The sequence below is a fragment of the Aedes albopictus genome, chromosome 2 (genome assembly GCF_035046485.1).
Source record: "Aedes albopictus strain Foshan chromosome 2, AalbF5, whole genome shotgun sequence".
In the NCBI taxonomy this organism is placed as follows: domain Eukaryota; kingdom Metazoa; phylum Arthropoda; class Insecta; order Diptera; family Culicidae; genus Aedes; species Aedes albopictus.
The window spans coordinates 401,896,118-401,912,986 of NC_085137.1; the positions used below are offsets into that span (position 1 = coordinate 401,896,118).

Consider the following 16,869-nt stretch of genomic DNA (forward strand, 5'->3'; position numbering starts at 1 on the left):
TCTTGATCCGCAGTCAGGAAGCCGCCTTAACCTTGTCGTCATGCGTCTTGGCCGACGATGGTGATATCGCTACGGCCTTACTCTTGTGACTGGTTGTTCCGTTAAGTCGTTCCCGTTCCTCTCGCATTTTGTCCCTCAGCGATTTCAGCTTGTTCGGACTGATCACGTGTGAGGATGGAGCCTTTCGAGGACTTTTCGATTTCTCGGGGCTTTTGTTCTTGCGGGACTGCTCCCGTTTGGCCCGAGTTCCGTTCAGCAGTTGGGCCAGGTCCAGCGAGTGCCGCCGGGCAATTTTCGGCATCGATTTTGTTGGCGGTGATTTAGGCTTGGACGTCGCCGGTTTAGGAACAGGTTTTGGGGTGGCCTTGGTGGATGTCAACTTAGGCGAAGCGACAATGGGTTTAGGTTGCTGTTTGAGTTTAAGCTGCTGAAGCTTCTTCCGGGGCTTGGTTCTGAGTTTTGACTGGGGAAATCTGGAGTTGACCATGTTGATTCTCAGAGTGGAAAGTAACGTTTTTAGTCGTCTTTCTTGTGGACTTTCTTCATGATCTTCTACGTGTTTGTCCTTTTTGGGCTTTTCTGCATCCAAATCGACTTTTTCCACAGATTTGCTGGCATTGGTGGACAAACTGCTATTGGAGCCTAGAATGTTTTGCACGTAATCCTCATCGCCTTGCATGCTGATGTTTCGGCTGTCGACAATCACCATTGCACTTTCACGACCATCGGAAGAACCGCTATTTTTGCTGGAACTAGGCGAAGACTCAACTACTATGTTCACGGTGCTGTTTGTTTTCCCCGAAGAAACGAGGGTCACGTCGGACACCGGAGCAACGCCATTACCCGCAGTTACTGAACTCAATGGCGAAATTGTCGAATTGGACAGAAGGTCTCCCGTTTCAGAGGACTGCTCCACCGTTTCCGGGGTTTCCACTTTGATCCGAATGGGGACCAGCCGAGGCTCGTACGTCCTCTCATTGGTCTTCGTCCCTGCATGGTTTGAAGTCGACTGTGGAACCTCGAATATCGATGAGGAAGATGTCGAGTTGATGCGCTGGTTCGTTCGATTGGGCAGAAGTCGTTCCGGGACGGCCGTTTGGGTTGTTGGTGGTGCTCGAATGGCTGCGACCGCTGGCAGGGCACGGATATCTTTCATTATGTCGATTCCATTTTCGATGAGATACTGACGCAGCTTCGTGTCTGATTCGGTGGCCTGTCGTTTGAAGTTGTACGCCACGTTCAGCTGGACGATGCACAAGTCGCAGATCATCGGTGGAAGGTTTTCCATTTCGTCAATCTGGAAGAGAAAGGCAAATGAAAAATAGTTATTGAATAGGTTCTTAATGTGATAATACACTTCATTCATGACATTAACGGCCGTTGATGTCAAGGAATTATACCTATATCCGATACGGTAAGCTCACGGACATTCAGCATGATCATTATGATGAGAGTAACATGTTCAACTCCCTGCTGGTCCAGGAACTTTTCGAGAAGAAAATGTTCGTGATTTCCTTGGACATAGAGTATCCTCGTGCATGAAATTGGTTGAGGAAGCTCTCAGTTACGAGTTTCGACTGTCAAAGTTACGCCCAAGACCGAGTCAAGGGCAAGCAAAAAGACCTGCTATAAGGGTCTTTGTCTGAGTGCTAAAGAAACCCTTTGGAGTGATGTCTACTGGGTCGTGATGGCAAAGACTCAGGGTTTGATAGCTCCCACCGTGCAATTTCTGGAGAGGATTGTCGAGGATCTATTTCCCCTTAAGACCACTGGGAACTGGTGCTGGCGATGAGGGAAGGATCGCCGATAACGAGCTTGCACGGATTACAAAGTCCCTAGCGTAGGCAAAGCCCCAGGCCCGGACGGAGTTCCGAATCTGGCCTTAAAACTAGCCTTTGCAGAACTACCGTGAATCGCATACCAGTCCCGTCTTATACTTATGACACACATGTGATACAAGAATCACTGTACAATTGCGCTTGAAATGAGTGCCATACTGAAAATTCTCTCAGTTCAAGTAAGTCTTGTTAAAATTTACTTGACACTGCGTACCGTTGTACAGGAACCACACTCGTATCACATGTCTGTCCGGGGTATTAGCTGGATTTCCTATGCAAATAGGACAAATACGCTCATTCCCTGTTGTGCACTTGGACGAGTCGGACGTGTGCTCCGTATCTCACCACGCGATAGACCTCGTAGAAGTAGAGTTTTTTCCCCCGCAATTGCGGAAGGTTTTTTATATCGTGCGTTCTCCTGCTTGTGCGAAGTGTAGTGTCGCAAGGTGGTATCCAGCGCAACGCGGAAGCGAGGTGCTTGCATCATCGTACATCAAGGTCAACGAATAATCGCATCCAAAAGTCATCATTATCGCCATCATCAGCCCCTCCGTCAACAAAGAGGACGGCGGCGACGGGTGCGAAGGCAGACGCGACGGACAGCTTTACCATCTGCCTGCCTGTGATAAATATCTACCTGCTCCGGTCAGATAAGTATCACTCTTTCGATACACTCTTTTGTCCGCCCAATTTGTTTTGATCGCTTTTGTCTATTGTATCCCCAGTCCACATTCGACCACGTGCTTTTTTTTGACATCCATAACAGTGGTTCCCAAACTACTGTATACGGGTAAGGGTGTACAAACTGTAAATAACAGAACATTTTTTTTTTGTTTTTTTATTAGCTATTTTTTCTTTTTTTTTCAATACCGTTTTTTTTTTGCATCCTACAGGGTGCGCTAAAATAAACATAAGAATTGAATTCGTATATTATTAGTACAAGTTTTTTTTTTTTTTTTTTGCTTTATTTTTTTTTCTATATATTATTAATATTGTTTGGTTTACAAACCAAACAGTTGTCGTCCTAAGGAAGAAAGTGCACTGTAAATACTTTAAGGTTTTTCTCTTCCCCTTTTGCACTTTTGAGTTATTTTCCATAAATTTGTTTCCACATGGACGATTCGATTGGAGGCGAAACGCCTCCCAATGATATCATTGCTCGTACGCGGTTTTATCAGCCATCTTCGCCTGGACCTTGGGTTGTCTATTTCCGGCGCAAATGCAAACCATTGAATATGCTTTCGATTTCTCGAGAGCTGACGCGTAAGTATCCTGGGACCGTTATTCACCAAGTGAAAGCATCCAAGCTGCGTGTTACCGCACCTAGCTACAAAGCAGCAAATGAAATTGCTCAACACGAAGCGTTTACTGTTGAATACGCGGTCTATGTGCCAGCACGAGAAGTGGAGGTGGAGGGGAAGATCCTCGACGAAATGCTGACATGTGAGGACATCAAGACCGGCTTTGGTCGATTCAAAAATAGGTCAATTCCTGATGTGGCTATCCTAGACTGTAAACGCTTATCTAAGGTTTCCATGGAAGGAAATAAAAAGGTGTACTCGCCTTCAGCGTTTTTTCGAGTGACTTTTCCAGGTTCCGTCCTCCCGGAATTTGTTGTAATTGATGGTGGTTTTTACCCAGTGCATCTTTTTAGGCCGAAGGTTTTTAATTGTACCAAATGCAAGCAGTTTGGTCACAGTGATAGCTTTTGCGACAACAAGCCCCGTTGTGGCAAATGCAACCAAGCTCACTTGGAGGACTCTTGCACACAGGAAGCGGAAAAATGTAGCTACTGTGGCGGAGATCCACACGACTTGCAAGTTTGCCCGGCTTACAAAAGACGCATTCGAAATGAGAGTCGCTCTATCATAAAGCGCTCCAAACAGACATATGCGGAGATGGTGAAATCTTTTAAAACACCAGATTCCGTGTCTGAATCAGCTGTCCCAGTTGAAAATCCCTATCAGGAGTTGTCTTCCGATGATCAGGACGATGGCGAAACTGATGAGGGTGGATCTCTTTCGGAGGTACACGCACCTGGAAAAAGGAAGTCATCATCTTCCCCGGGATTGCGCCGAAAGGTCTTTTTAAAGTCTTCCCTCAAAAGTTTGCCTAATGATAAAGGAGACGGGGTAAACTTAAAAACTCCGAAGAATCAGGTTCCTCTAGCTTCAGCTCCATGTTGTAGCAAGAACCTGTCACCCCCGTCTCCGCCTGTTAAATACACTTCAAAGAGAAATAATCGACAAGGTAGCAAGAAAAAAGCTACCAAAGTTCCTCGCAGTTCAAGCAAGCCTCCTAGACCCAAGCGAGGACTGTTTACTTTTAGGGTTCTCGTGGATCGCTTATATAATGCCCTCAGCCTTCCAGAAACATTAAGAGGCATTATTGATATGTTTATACCTACAGTAGAAGAATATTTTCGGAATCTGACACAATCATGGCCCCTCCTTGCTGCGATCATATCTTTCGATGGATAATTCATCAAGTGAGGTACAAGATATGATCACTGTGCTACAGTGGAACTGTCATAGTCTAAAACCTAAATTAGACCTGTTTAAGTTTTTGATTCACAACTCTGATTGTGATATTTTTGCCCTTTGTGAAACATGGCTTTCTTCTGAAGATGAACTCAACTTCCACGATTTTAACATTATACGCCAGGATAGAGATGACCATTATGGGGGAGTTCTTTTGGGGATCAAAAAGACTTACTCATTTTATAGAATTCCAATCGCGACTCATCCTGGCGTAGAAATCGTCGCTTGCCAAATAAACGTAAAGGGTAAAGAACTTTGCGTAGCTTCCGTTTACATTCCTCCAAGAATTTCAATTAACCGCCGTCATCTTTGGAATGCGGTTTCTGCACTATCACATCCAGTTTTAATTCTGGGTGATATGAACGCGCATGGTACAGGGTGGGGCGAACCATATGACGATAATAGAGCGGCCATTTTCTATGATTTGTGCGACGATTTCAATTTGAACATTTTAAATACAGGTGAAGTGACACGTATTGCATCTGACGGCAAAGAAAGTCGTCTCGACCTATCACTGGGGTCAAGCTCACTATCATTCGATTGCTTGTGGAAGGTAATCGAGGATCCTCATGGTAGTGATCACTTACCCATTATAACCACCATAAAGAATAATAGTGAAAGGTCAGACCATCCAATTCAGGTTCCTTTTGACCTCACAAGGAATATCGATTGGCAAAAGTATGCAGAAGCGGTATCTTTTGGCATCGAATCATTCAATCCCCTCCCACCTTTGGATGAGTATCGATTCCTGTCTGAACTGATATATAAAAGTGCATTAGAATCACAAAAACGACGTGTTCCAAGTGCAACCTTCAAAAGAAGACCAGCCACACTAGGTTGGGATGATGATTGCACCCAGTTGTATCTTAAAAAATCTGATGCTTTCAAAACTTTTCGTAGGCACGGTACCTCAGATCTTTATCAAGAGTACGCAAAGCTCGAAAGACAGCTGAGAAACCTGCTGAAAGCGAAGAAGCGTAGTTATTGGCGACACTTCATTGAGGGTCTCTCAAGAGAAACTTCAATGACAACGCTTTGGAGAGTGGCTCGCAACATGCGAAACCGCTCTCCTTCTAATGAGAGTGACGAATACTCCAACCGTTGGATATTCAGCTTTGCGAAAAAGGTCTGCCCAGACTCAGTCCCAGCACAACCGATTTCTTGGGAAACATCCCCAAGAGACGGTTCTCTGGACAGACCCTTCACTATGCTGGAACTTTCTATGGCTCTTCTTTCATCAAACAATTCCGCTCCGGGAAGCGATATGATCAAGTTCAATCTTCTAAAGAATCTCCCAGATATCGCGAAAAGACGATTACTGGACCTGTTCAACTCATTCATGGAGAACAACATCGTTCCGCATGAATGGAGACAGGTCAAAGTAATAGCTATTCAAAAGCCTGGTAAACCAGCGTCTGATCATAATTCATACCGCCCAATTGCTATGTTATCATGTTTAAGGAAATTGTTGGAAAAAATGATCCTATCACGACTCGATCATTGGGTCGAATCGAATAACTTGCTTTCAAATACACAGTTCGGGTTTCGCAAGGGCAAAGGAACAAACGATTGTCTAGCGTTGCTTTCAACAGATATTCAACTGGCCTTTGCGGAAAAGGAGCAACTGGCTTCAGTTTTCTTGGATATTAAGGGCGCCTTTGATTCAGTTTCCATAGGAATATTGTCAGAAAAACTGCACAATAGTGGACTTCCAGGAATTTTAAATAATTTCTTGTATAATTTGTTGTCAGAAAAACATATGAGCTTCAATCTCGGACAACTGACAACTTCCAGAATTAGTTACATGGGCCTACCCCAAGGCTCATGTTTAAGTCCCTTGCTTTATAATTTTTACGTGAAAGACATTGATAGTTGCTTGGAAGGACAATGCACGCTAAGACAACTTGCAGATGATGCTGTGGTTTCTCTAAAAGGCCCACATGCAGAAATGTTGCAAAGACCATTGCAAAATTCTCTAAATAATCTGTCAATCTGGGCAAGAGATTTAGGGATCGAGTTTGCTCCGCAAAAAACTCAATTGGTTGTGTTTTCTAGAAAGCGGAACCCAGCCCAACTGAAACTCAATCTTTTGGGAATAGAAATCGACCAGTCTTTGACTTCGAAATACCTTGGGGTCTGGTTTGATTCAAAAGGCACTTGGGGTACTCAAATCAAGTATTTGGTGCAAAACTGTCAACAAAGGATCAATTTTCTACGCACAATTACCGGAACATGGTGGGGTGCTCACCCGGAAGACCTCATAAAACTTTACAAAACGACTATTCTCTCTGTTATTGAGTATGGCTCTTTCTGCTTCCACTCAGCAGCAAACTGCCACCTAATAAAGTTGGAACGAATTCAATACCGTTGTTTGCGTATTGCTCTCGGCTGTATGCACTCAACGCATAATGCGAGCCTTGAGGTCCTGGCAGGGGTGAAACCTCTCCAGAACCGATTCTGGGAGCTCTCGCTAAGGTTACTTATCAAGTGTGGAGTGAGCAACACACTTGTCATTGAAAATTTCGAAGAAATGCTCAGTCTGAACACTCAATCAAAATTCATGAGAATCTATCTGTTCTACATGTCATCTGATATAAGCCTACCAAGTTATAATCCTCCCCGTGTACACTTCACTAATGACAGTTCCTCTGTTAAATACGATCTGTCCATGAAACAAGCTATTCATGGAATATCAGATCAACTTCGATGTATATCTATTCCTCGCATTTTTAACGAAAAGTACCAAAATGTCAATTCCTGTAAAAGATTCTTCACTGATGGGTCTCGCATAAATGGATCCACTGGTTTCGGTGTTTTCAATGAAAATTTCACCGCCTTCCGCAAACTTCAGGAACCTTGTTCGGTTTATGTTGCTGAGCTGGCAGCAATCAACTTCGCTTTGGGGATGATTTCCAACATGCCCGTAGACCATTTCTTCATCTTCTCGGATAGCCTTAGTTCGATTGAGGCACTCCGGTCGATGAAACCTGTAAAACATTCATCTTACTTTCTTACAAAAATAAGGGAGCAGATGGGTGCACTGGTCGAAAGATCATACAAGATTACCTTTGTATGGGTCCCCTCACATTGCTCAATTTATGGCAATGAGAAGGCGGACTCTCTCGCAAAGGTGGGCGCACAGGAAGGTGAGATCTATGATAGAAGAATTTCACATGATGAATTTTTCCATTTTGTTCGCCAGAGTTCTCTTCAAAGTTGGCAAAATGATTGGCGAGATGGCCAGCTGGGACGGTGGTTACATTCCATTATTCCTAATGTTTCTTTGCGAGTGTGGTGGTATGGTCTGGATGTAAGTCGCAATTTCATTCGCGTGATGTCAAGACTTATGTCCAACCATTACTCGCTAGACGCGCATTTACACAGGATTAACCTCGCGTTGAGCAATGTTTGTACTAAGTGCGGTTCCGGTTATGATGACATCGACCACGTAGTTTGGCAATGCCCGGATAATGACGCCTCCAGAGCGCTACTTTTGGATACCCTTGAGGCCCGAGGTAGACAACCCTTTGTTCTTGTGAGAGATGTGTTGGGGACCCGCGATGTCACATACATGGGATGTATTTTCGACTTTCTTCGCTCTGCTGGTATAAAAGTTTAATTTGCTTGTGTTTTCTTCTCCAGTTTTTTTTCTCTGTTTTGTCCTCTTTGTGTTACCAAGCTGCTCCTGGCCATCCGGAAAACCAAGTCCCACAACAAGTTGGTACCAACACCACAAGGCACCGAATACGCTAGCAAGATGCGATTCACCCCCGGATGAGCAGCAGTGAAACCTTTGGCCCAATCCTTACCCTGTCCATCCCTCAAAATGTGACCTTCTAACCTCGAGCTGCCACGAGTACCCTGGCTTCCACCCATTACTAACTGATATCATTAAAAAGTTATTACTCTGTATAATGTATATTATTAAGTACAAAGAAAGATCCTCGGCTCCGTAAAGCGTTATACGCGATTGAGCCCCAAATAAACGAACTAGATAAAAAAAAAAGGACAAATACGCGGTTCACAACAGAGAAGCTTTCGGTATGTTCATCTGCTATGTATGAACATACAGAGTTGGAAGCGACGGAGCCTGCTACTGTTGCTAAAGACGGAGAAAGCACCCATAGACCCGTCGGCATATACACCTAATGCTTGCTCGACACGACAGGGGTGCTCTAGAAGGGCATCCTCAACATACTGCTGAGGCACACTGAGCATGTAAACCGGCCCTCATTTGTATGGGGAGAAAAAAGTAGTCAAAATCCACGGGGCACCCCCTAAAATTGCGCCTTCGGTTAACTGTCTATGATCGCATATCAGTCCCGTCTTTGCTGGGTTTCTTGTTCATATGGGACAATTATGCAATCATAGGCAGACTAGACCTTGGGCAATCTGTGAAACATTCATTCCGGGATTCCTCCAGGAGTTCTCTCAGAGATTTCTTCAGAATCTCCATCCAAAATTCCATCAGAGATGCCTTCCAGAAATTCGTTCTGAGATTACTTCAGAAATAATTATTCTTTCTGAGATCCTTCCCGGAACCCTACAAAAACTTCCCCGGGATTCTACAAAGAGCACCTGCTAGGATTCTTTCATGAACTACTCCTGCGAATGCTTCAAGAACTCCTTTCGGGATTTCTACGGTAATTCCATTCGGAACTCCTTCTGAGAATCCTCCAGGAACTACTTCCAGGATTGTTTTAGAAACTCCTTCCGGGATTCCTCCGGGTATTTCTTTTGGGCATTGTCAGGAGTTGTTTCTGGAATTTCTTCAAGGACTGCTTCGTGGATTTCTTCGGGAAATTGTTACGTAATTCCGGATTTCTCTTGAGATTTTTTCCAGGATTCTTCCAGGGTTTCTTCAGATCTCTTTTCTGGTTTCCTCCGAAAAATCGGTTTGGAACTCTTGCAGATCCTTGCAAGTTCATTCTGGAATACATTCTGAATTTCATTCTGAAATGGAAATCTTCCAGTTTATTAGACAGTTTGTTCTGCAGTTTTTGTTTATGGAATTCCTCATGAAATTCCTACAGTATTTCCCGAGAAGATACTCCACCAAGTTTCATCTGATTATCCTCCAAGAGTAGGTTCTCTTTTCTAGAAATACCTTCTGGAAATCGAAAACATTCAACTGAAGACATTCCAAAATAAGCTATTAGGAGAATCTCGGATGGAATTTCTGGAAGGAGTTCCTAGAGGAATCTTAGATGGAGCCTTTTAGGAATCTCAGAAGAAACTCCTGGAAGAACCCCAGAGGGAACTTCTGAAGAAACCCCAAAAAGAATCTAAGATATAGCTCCCTGAGGCATCACAGAAGGAAATCCTAGACAGATTCTAAAATAAATTTGTGGAGAAACCACTGTAGTGTCTACCCACTGGTAGCTGCAAAACGGTGAGCCGATAAGGAGAGCGTCCAACATAGCTCTGATCCTCACAAGTTCGTACCTCATGCTTCCACGGGTCAAGCGATGACAAAGACCGCCAGCTAAGAGTTGTGTGCTTAGCTGGTAGTCCAGCCTGGGTACTGTTGTCCTTCTGACTTCAGCTAGATTGAGGAGGTACGACCCGAGCGTCTGTTCACCAAGGAGGTGCGGCTCAGTATGAAACGCTGCACTACCCCCAGCTAGATCCAAGGTGGTAGCCCCATCAGCGTGGTCGTCCCAGTTTTGGTTGCGACGTTAAACAGAACTGACACAATTGCCCTCCGGCGAGACAGGAGTGTTGGCGAAGGCCCAATAAGCCACCCCTAAAAATCCCCATTGCGAATAACATAGGAGAAAATACGACTCGATACAATCGGCAAAGACCCACGCGACGAAATAAGGACTACGATTGAAAACTTGGAACATGGAGTTGCAAGTCACTAGGTTTTGCAGGATATGACAGAATAATCTACGACGAACTACATCCCCGCAACTTCGACATCGTGGCGTTGCAGGAACTTTGTTGGACTGGACAGAAAGTGTGGAAAGCGGGCATCGAACGGCTACCTTCTACCAAAGCTGTGGTACCACCAATGAACTGGGAACAGGATTTGTATTGTAGTGTTGGGCAAGATGCGACAACGTGTGATCGGGTGGCAGCCGATCAACGCAAGGATGTGCATGTTGAGAGTTAAGGGCCGATTCTTCAACTACAGCATCATCAACGTCCACTGCCCACACGAAGGGAGACCTGATGACGAGAAAGAAGCTTTCTACGCGCAGTTAGAGCAAACATACGATGGTTGCTCGCCGCGTGACGTGAAAATCGTTGTCGGAGACATGAACGCGTAGGGAGGAAATGTACAGACCGGCAATCGGGCCAAACAGCCTGTACGCCGTATCGAACGATAACGGCCAGCGATGCGTAAACTTTGCAGCCTCCCGTGGAAGAGGTGTCGGCAGCATTACGATGAACACCTCAATGGCGACGTTGCAAGCAGAGCGTTAAGGTGAATATATGACGAAGCCACACCTGAAAATTTCAAGAGCACAAATCTGAAGAACCGAATGTCGGTTTGCGCTGAAAAGTTGATCGATTGGTTACCCGCTGGTGGTGACCAATCGATCAAATTTTCAGCGCAAACCGACATTCGGTTCTTCAGATTTGTGCTCTTGAAAATTCTAGGTGTGGCTTCGTCATATATTCACCTTAATGATTAATCATAAATTTAATCATGATTAATGATTAATGATTAAGAATAATCAAAAATCATTAATCATAATCACTAAAATTTCTTATTTAATCATTAATCATTAATCTTAGTCACACTGATTTCGCAATTAAATCATTAATCAGTAATCATAATCATCAGAAAAAAGAATTAATCAATCATTAATCATTCATCACCAAAAATAATTCACCATATAAAATATATGATACAACTTGAATTGGTTCAAATGCTGTTCTAAGTGTGATTCTTTTTTCAAAAACCTCCCAGACAAAGTAACTTTTACTTTTGAAATATCAAACATATTTTAAACAGCAAACACCTTTTAATCATTTCCAGTTTTTGTGATTGATTAATCATGATTTTTAATCAATGAGCCGTTTTTAATCAATAATCATAATCAATAATCACAGATAAAACCAATTTTAATCATTAATCATAATCTTTAATCATCCTAAAAATCAAATTAATCATTAATCGTAATCAATAATCACCGAAATTAAAATTTTAATCATCAATGATTAATCATGATTAAAAATTTTGTTAATCATGAACGCTCTGGTTGCAAGCACCGAAGTTGGCGTGGTAACAGATCTAGGAGTACGTGCGCAGGACGAAAGATTTCCAGCTCCTAACCTCCAAGAGATTGAAGAGAAGGTCAGCCGATTGAAAAACAACAAAGCCGCTGGAGCAGATCAACTACCAAGCGAGCTTCTAAAATACGGTGTAGAGGCACTGGTGAGAGCACTACACTGGGTCATTACCAAGATTTGGGAGGAGGAAGTATTACTGGAGGAATGGATGGAATGTATCGTGTGTCCCATCTACAAAAAGGGCGACAAGTTGGATTGCGGGAACTATCGCGCGATCACACTACTGAGCGCTGCCTACAAGGTACTCTCTCAAATTTTATGCCGCCGTCTATCACCGATTGCAAGAGAGTTCGTGGAGCAATATGGACGCGCTACAACGGACCAGATGTTCGCCATCCGCCAGGTGTTGCAGAAATGCCGCGAATACAACGTGCCCACACATCACTTGTTCATCGATTTCAAATCGGCGTTTGATACAACCGATCGAGAACAGCTATGGCAGATTATGCACGAATACGGATTTCCGGATAAACTGATATGATTGATCAAGGCGACGATGGATCGAGTGATGTGCGTAGTTCGAGTATCAGGGACACTCTCGAGTCCCTTCGAATCTCGCAGAGGGTTACGGCAAGGTGATGGTTTTTCGTGTTTGCTGTTCAGCATTGCTTTAGAGGATGTAATTAGCAAAGCGGGAATAAACACGAGTAGAACGATTTTCACGAAGTCCGTTCAGCTGGTTGGTTTCGCTGATGATATTGATATAATTGCTCGTAAATTTGAGACGATGGCGGAAACGTACATCCGACTAAAGAGTGAAGCCAGGCGAATCGGATTAGTCATTAATGTGTCGAAGACAAAGTACATGATGGCAAAGGGATTCAGGGAGGAATCACCGCGCCCGCCACCCCAAATTTATATCGACGGTGATGAAATCGAGGCGATTGAAGAATTCGTGTACTTGGGCTCACTGGTAACCATTGACAACGACACCAGTAGAGAAATTCAGAGACGCATTGTGGCAGGAAATCGTGCTTACTTTGGACTCAACAGAACTCTACGATCGAATAAAGTTCGCCGTAACACGAAGTTAACTATCTACAAAACGCGGATTAGACCTGTGGTAGTTTAGCAGACCGCTGAGTAGGCGGTGTGCTTGGAAAGATCATTATTAGTAGAACTGTCAAGAAAGAAACACCACATTGGATGCTGAAGCGATGGATTCGATCTGTCGGGTCCAGCGAAAGAATGCTTACCTGAGAAGGAAGCAACCGAAGCGACAGTTTCGAACTGTCGGGTCCGGTGGTTGGAAAAAAAAGCTCGCCTTTCGAAGGGGGCTGCTGAAGCGACGGATTCGATCCGTTGGGTCCAGCGAGAGAATGCTCACCTATTAGGGAGCAACCGAAGCGGCAGTTTCGAACTGTCGGGTCCGGTAGTTGGAAAAAGCTCGCCTTTCGAAGGGGGCTGCTGAAGCGACGGATTCGATCCGTTGGGTCCAGCAAAGTAATGCTCACCTAGGAGGGAGCAACCGTAGCGGCAGATACGATCTGTCGGGTCCGGTGGTCGAACTAAATTCCATCTGCAGGGTTTGAAAAATAGTCGAAATGTCAGCAAAGGACGTTGAAACTGAAGTCAGCAAAGGACGTTGAATTCGGGAGAAACCCGATCGAAGGAATCTGTAACCACGGCGTCAACGATGAGTGTGGATGATAAAGATTCGGTTAGTGTTAATTCCGTTGCATCTAACACTAACGTAGTCGAAGGGACTAGCGGCAGTAGAAGAAGGGAGGTAACGACGGCAGCGACAAAAACAACAGCAAACGCAAAACGTCCGCGACCAACAAACGTCGCGTTAAGGTATCCTTGGGGAGCTCATCACTAAGTTCTGGTAGCATCACCATGTAAGATCCATTTATCTTGTCCGATTAACCGCCGTTAGTGTCGTATAACGCCAATCGCTTCTTGATGGAACGCCACATGCTTCGCGTCCTAACTCCCTCAGATGAGGAAGAGGAATTCCCTACCAAAGCGTTCTCCAGCGTGTACGAAGACGCGTGCTTGGTGGTCTAGTGGCTACCGCTTCTGATTCATATGCAGAAGGTCATGGATTCAATCCCTGGCCCAATTATTTAGAAAATCGTACTCAAGCTGTGTACTGTAACGATGAGCTGTCTGATTTCACATCAACCATTTCTGGAGTTCAACAGGGCCAGGGATCGATCCTGGAACCAGTACTTTTTTCCCTTTTTATAAACGATTTACCAAGTGTTCTAGAGTTTGGTCTAAAGAAAATTTACTTCCCATCAATTCAGAAAAAAAACAAAGGCGATGCTTATTTCTAAGCGCAAAGTTCCTCCTCAACCACCTCTAATTTTAATTGATGGTGAAGTAGTGGAGTTTGTTGATAATAATTTAGGACTTCTTTTCAGGGTTCAGCGAGAGCCATCTAATACATAAATAGTTGTAGCTGGAGGCCTGCGCAAGTCAGAGACTCTACAGCGCCGAATCGCTCAAGATGCGATCTGTTGAGTCAGGCGGAAAATGAGATGAGAAGCACGCCCGAGAAGGGAGCTGCTGCATTTCTTCCTCGGTGTTTGATATGTAACCACTACTAGATGAAACCAGTCGCAAAACAAACATCTTTCGTTAAAGAAAAGGAGATGTGGTAGTTTAGCAGACCGCTGAGTAGGCGGTGTGCTTGGAAAGATCATTATTAGTAGAACTGTCAAGAAAGAAACACCACAAGACCGGTAGTCCTCTATGAGCACGAAACATGGACCCTACGTGCAGAGGACCAACGCGCCCTTGGAGTTTTTGAACGGAAGGTGTTGCGTACTATTTACGGCGGAGTGTAGATGGAAGACGGGACTTGGAGAAGGCGAATGAACCACGAGCTGCATCAGCTGCTGAGAGAACCAACCATCGTCCATACTGCGAAAAGCGGGAGGCTACGGTGGGCGGGTCACGTCATCAGGATGTCGGATGGCAACCCGACTAAAATGGTTCCCGAGAGTCATCCGACCGGTACAAGAAGACGTGGAGCGCAGCGAGCTAGGTGGGTCGACCAAGTGGAGGACGATCTGCGGACCCTACGCAGAGTGCGGAACTGGAGACAAACAGCCATGGACCGAGTGGAATGGAGACGGCTACTATGTGCAGCAGAGGCCACCCCGGCCTTGGCCTGATCGATAAGATAAGGGGCTGTCCATAAACCACGTGGTCATGGGGGGGGGGGGTTCGGCCAATGACCATTTTGTATGGACAAATAAAATTTTTTGTATGGACTAATGACCACGCGGGGGGGGGGGGGGGGGGGTTTGAAAAGTCCCAAAAAAATGACCACGTGGTTTATGGACAGCCCCATCTTACTACAGTTAAGTGAGATTCTGTAAAATCGACCTTGTCAACTAGTGTTGTTTTACATTTACCGCGTGAGCAACATAAGCATAAATTTATATTAATCCTCTCCCCTATTCTCTGATCTTATTGACGTAACGTCCCAGCTGGGACAAAGCCTGCTTCTCAGCTTTGTATTCTATGAGTACCTCCACAGTTATTAACTGAGAGCTTAATCTACCAATGACCATTTTGCATGTGTATATAGTGTGGCAGACATTGGCGTAAATAAGGGGTGGCCAGGGGGGGCCTGGCCCCCTCCAGAATAATCCATTTTGGAAAAAAATCATGCAATTCAGGCGAAAAGTATCATTTTAGTATAAAAAATCTACATCGACATGGCCTTGGCCCCCCCTAGAGCCATGACCTAGTTACGCTTATGGTGGCAGATACGAAGATACTTTATGCCCAAGAAAATCAAGGAAATTGTTATTTCGGAATGTTCCTAAACCGACCGGGAATTGCACCTGTTCAGTTTTAAAACAAATAAAAATAAATTTGCGCAAATTTCAAATTGATGAATGAGAAAAGCAATGTTTGGCAACACTGCCTAAAGGAAATTTTCTACGTCTATTTTCCCGCACTCACCTTCAACAGCGTCACATAGCGTAGCTTTTCCGAGATGCGATTCAGCGATGAAACATTGTACAGCGCGTCGTTCGTGACGGTTTTGTGGAATATGTGCCTCGATCCCTCCGTCAGACATATTCGGCAGATTTTCGCTAAATTTTCATTCATTATGTGGCATTCACCAGCTTCCTGAATGACACCAAGATTAATTGAAACTTCACTGACCACTGCAAAAACTCTTCTTTCTTGGAAAACTGCTTCCACAGTCAACTGCGCCCAGAAACACAACACAACTCAGGCCAGGAATCGCCAACAACCGGACTGCTGTGTCGATGCGATGGAATGTAATGTAACGCGAATGAAAAACGAACACAAAAGAGCCTTGAAGAAGAATCGCGAGCAGCGTTGAATCGAAGCTCGCAGCGCGTTCAAAGCCTCCTACGGTTTTCTCCCTGCGCTGATGGTGTTCTTCTTCCGCCACTTTACACGGCGTCTCCCGTTATTATTCTCCCGACGTCGCGCTGGCGTTCGCTCGCTCACGCTCTTCCTCTGCCACGCTCGTGGCGCTGTGTCCCTTTCTTTGCTTACGAGGCAACAAGAGAAAAATAAAGCGAAAAAAAGTCTCACTGCTCAGACTGGAAAATAGCGCGCTATTTTCACTGCCACTTGCTGACGGCTCTTGACGTAACTTTTCTTCCACTTTTCGACGCCAAAATCACCAAAATCCACTGTCTTCGCCAGGGAAAACAACTTTCCAACGATTTTCCTCACAAAATTTCAATCACAATGACCTTTTTCAGCTCTTCCAACCGAGAAAACTTGATCACGCAAAAAGTCAACTTTTGCACAAAACCACCTCCAAGAACGTAATAAACTCGGTCGTTGCCAGAAAGACGACACGAAGTTGAATGAAAAATGAGAAACGTGGATGTGTTGGTGAGAGCGCATGCTCCGCCGAACGAATGGCATCTCGCTTCGGCATTGTAAATACACGGGTAGAGGAAAAGAGTCCACCGGTGGATGTGGCTGGGGCATCTTTTGCGCTCTTTTGCGCAGTCAGCTGATGCGATGTTAAAAGCCCAGTGAGTTCGAAGGCAGGCGATTAAACTTACAAGGGAAGGTTACGATGGTGTCCCCCGGGAATTTCAACCGGACTATTTTTGTTGTATTCAACTTGTGGAAATATGAATAAATCCAAAGCCTTTCGAGTGATGGGCCAGTGGTGTAGTCAGGAGGGGCCCTCAAAGGGACAAATGATGCAAAATATAACATTATTGAAA

The 16,869-nt window shown here is 44.7% G+C and overlaps 1 protein-coding gene across 2 annotated transcripts in view; it reads right to left on the bottom strand.

The window, feature by feature from the left end:
- Window positions 1–16,464, bottom strand: part of LOC109407961 (nuclear factor NF-kappa-B p110 subunit) — an 82,777-nt gene extending 66,313 nt beyond the window's left edge. The window contains exons 1-2 of one of the 2 annotated variants that reach the window (XM_062853311.1): window positions 15,815–16,464; window positions 15,608–15,778 (exon numbers count right to left, since the gene is read on the bottom strand). In XM_062853311.1, the coding sequence (XP_062709295.1) occupies window positions 15,608–15,725 (118 nt within the window). In that variant the 5' untranslated portion in view covers window positions 15,726–15,778; window positions 15,815–16,464. Of the gene's footprint in view, window positions 1–15,607 lie in introns of both variants that reach the window. The other variant, XM_062853310.1, reaches the window with a different exon arrangement.
- Window positions 16,465–16,869: the final 405 nt, after the last annotated feature.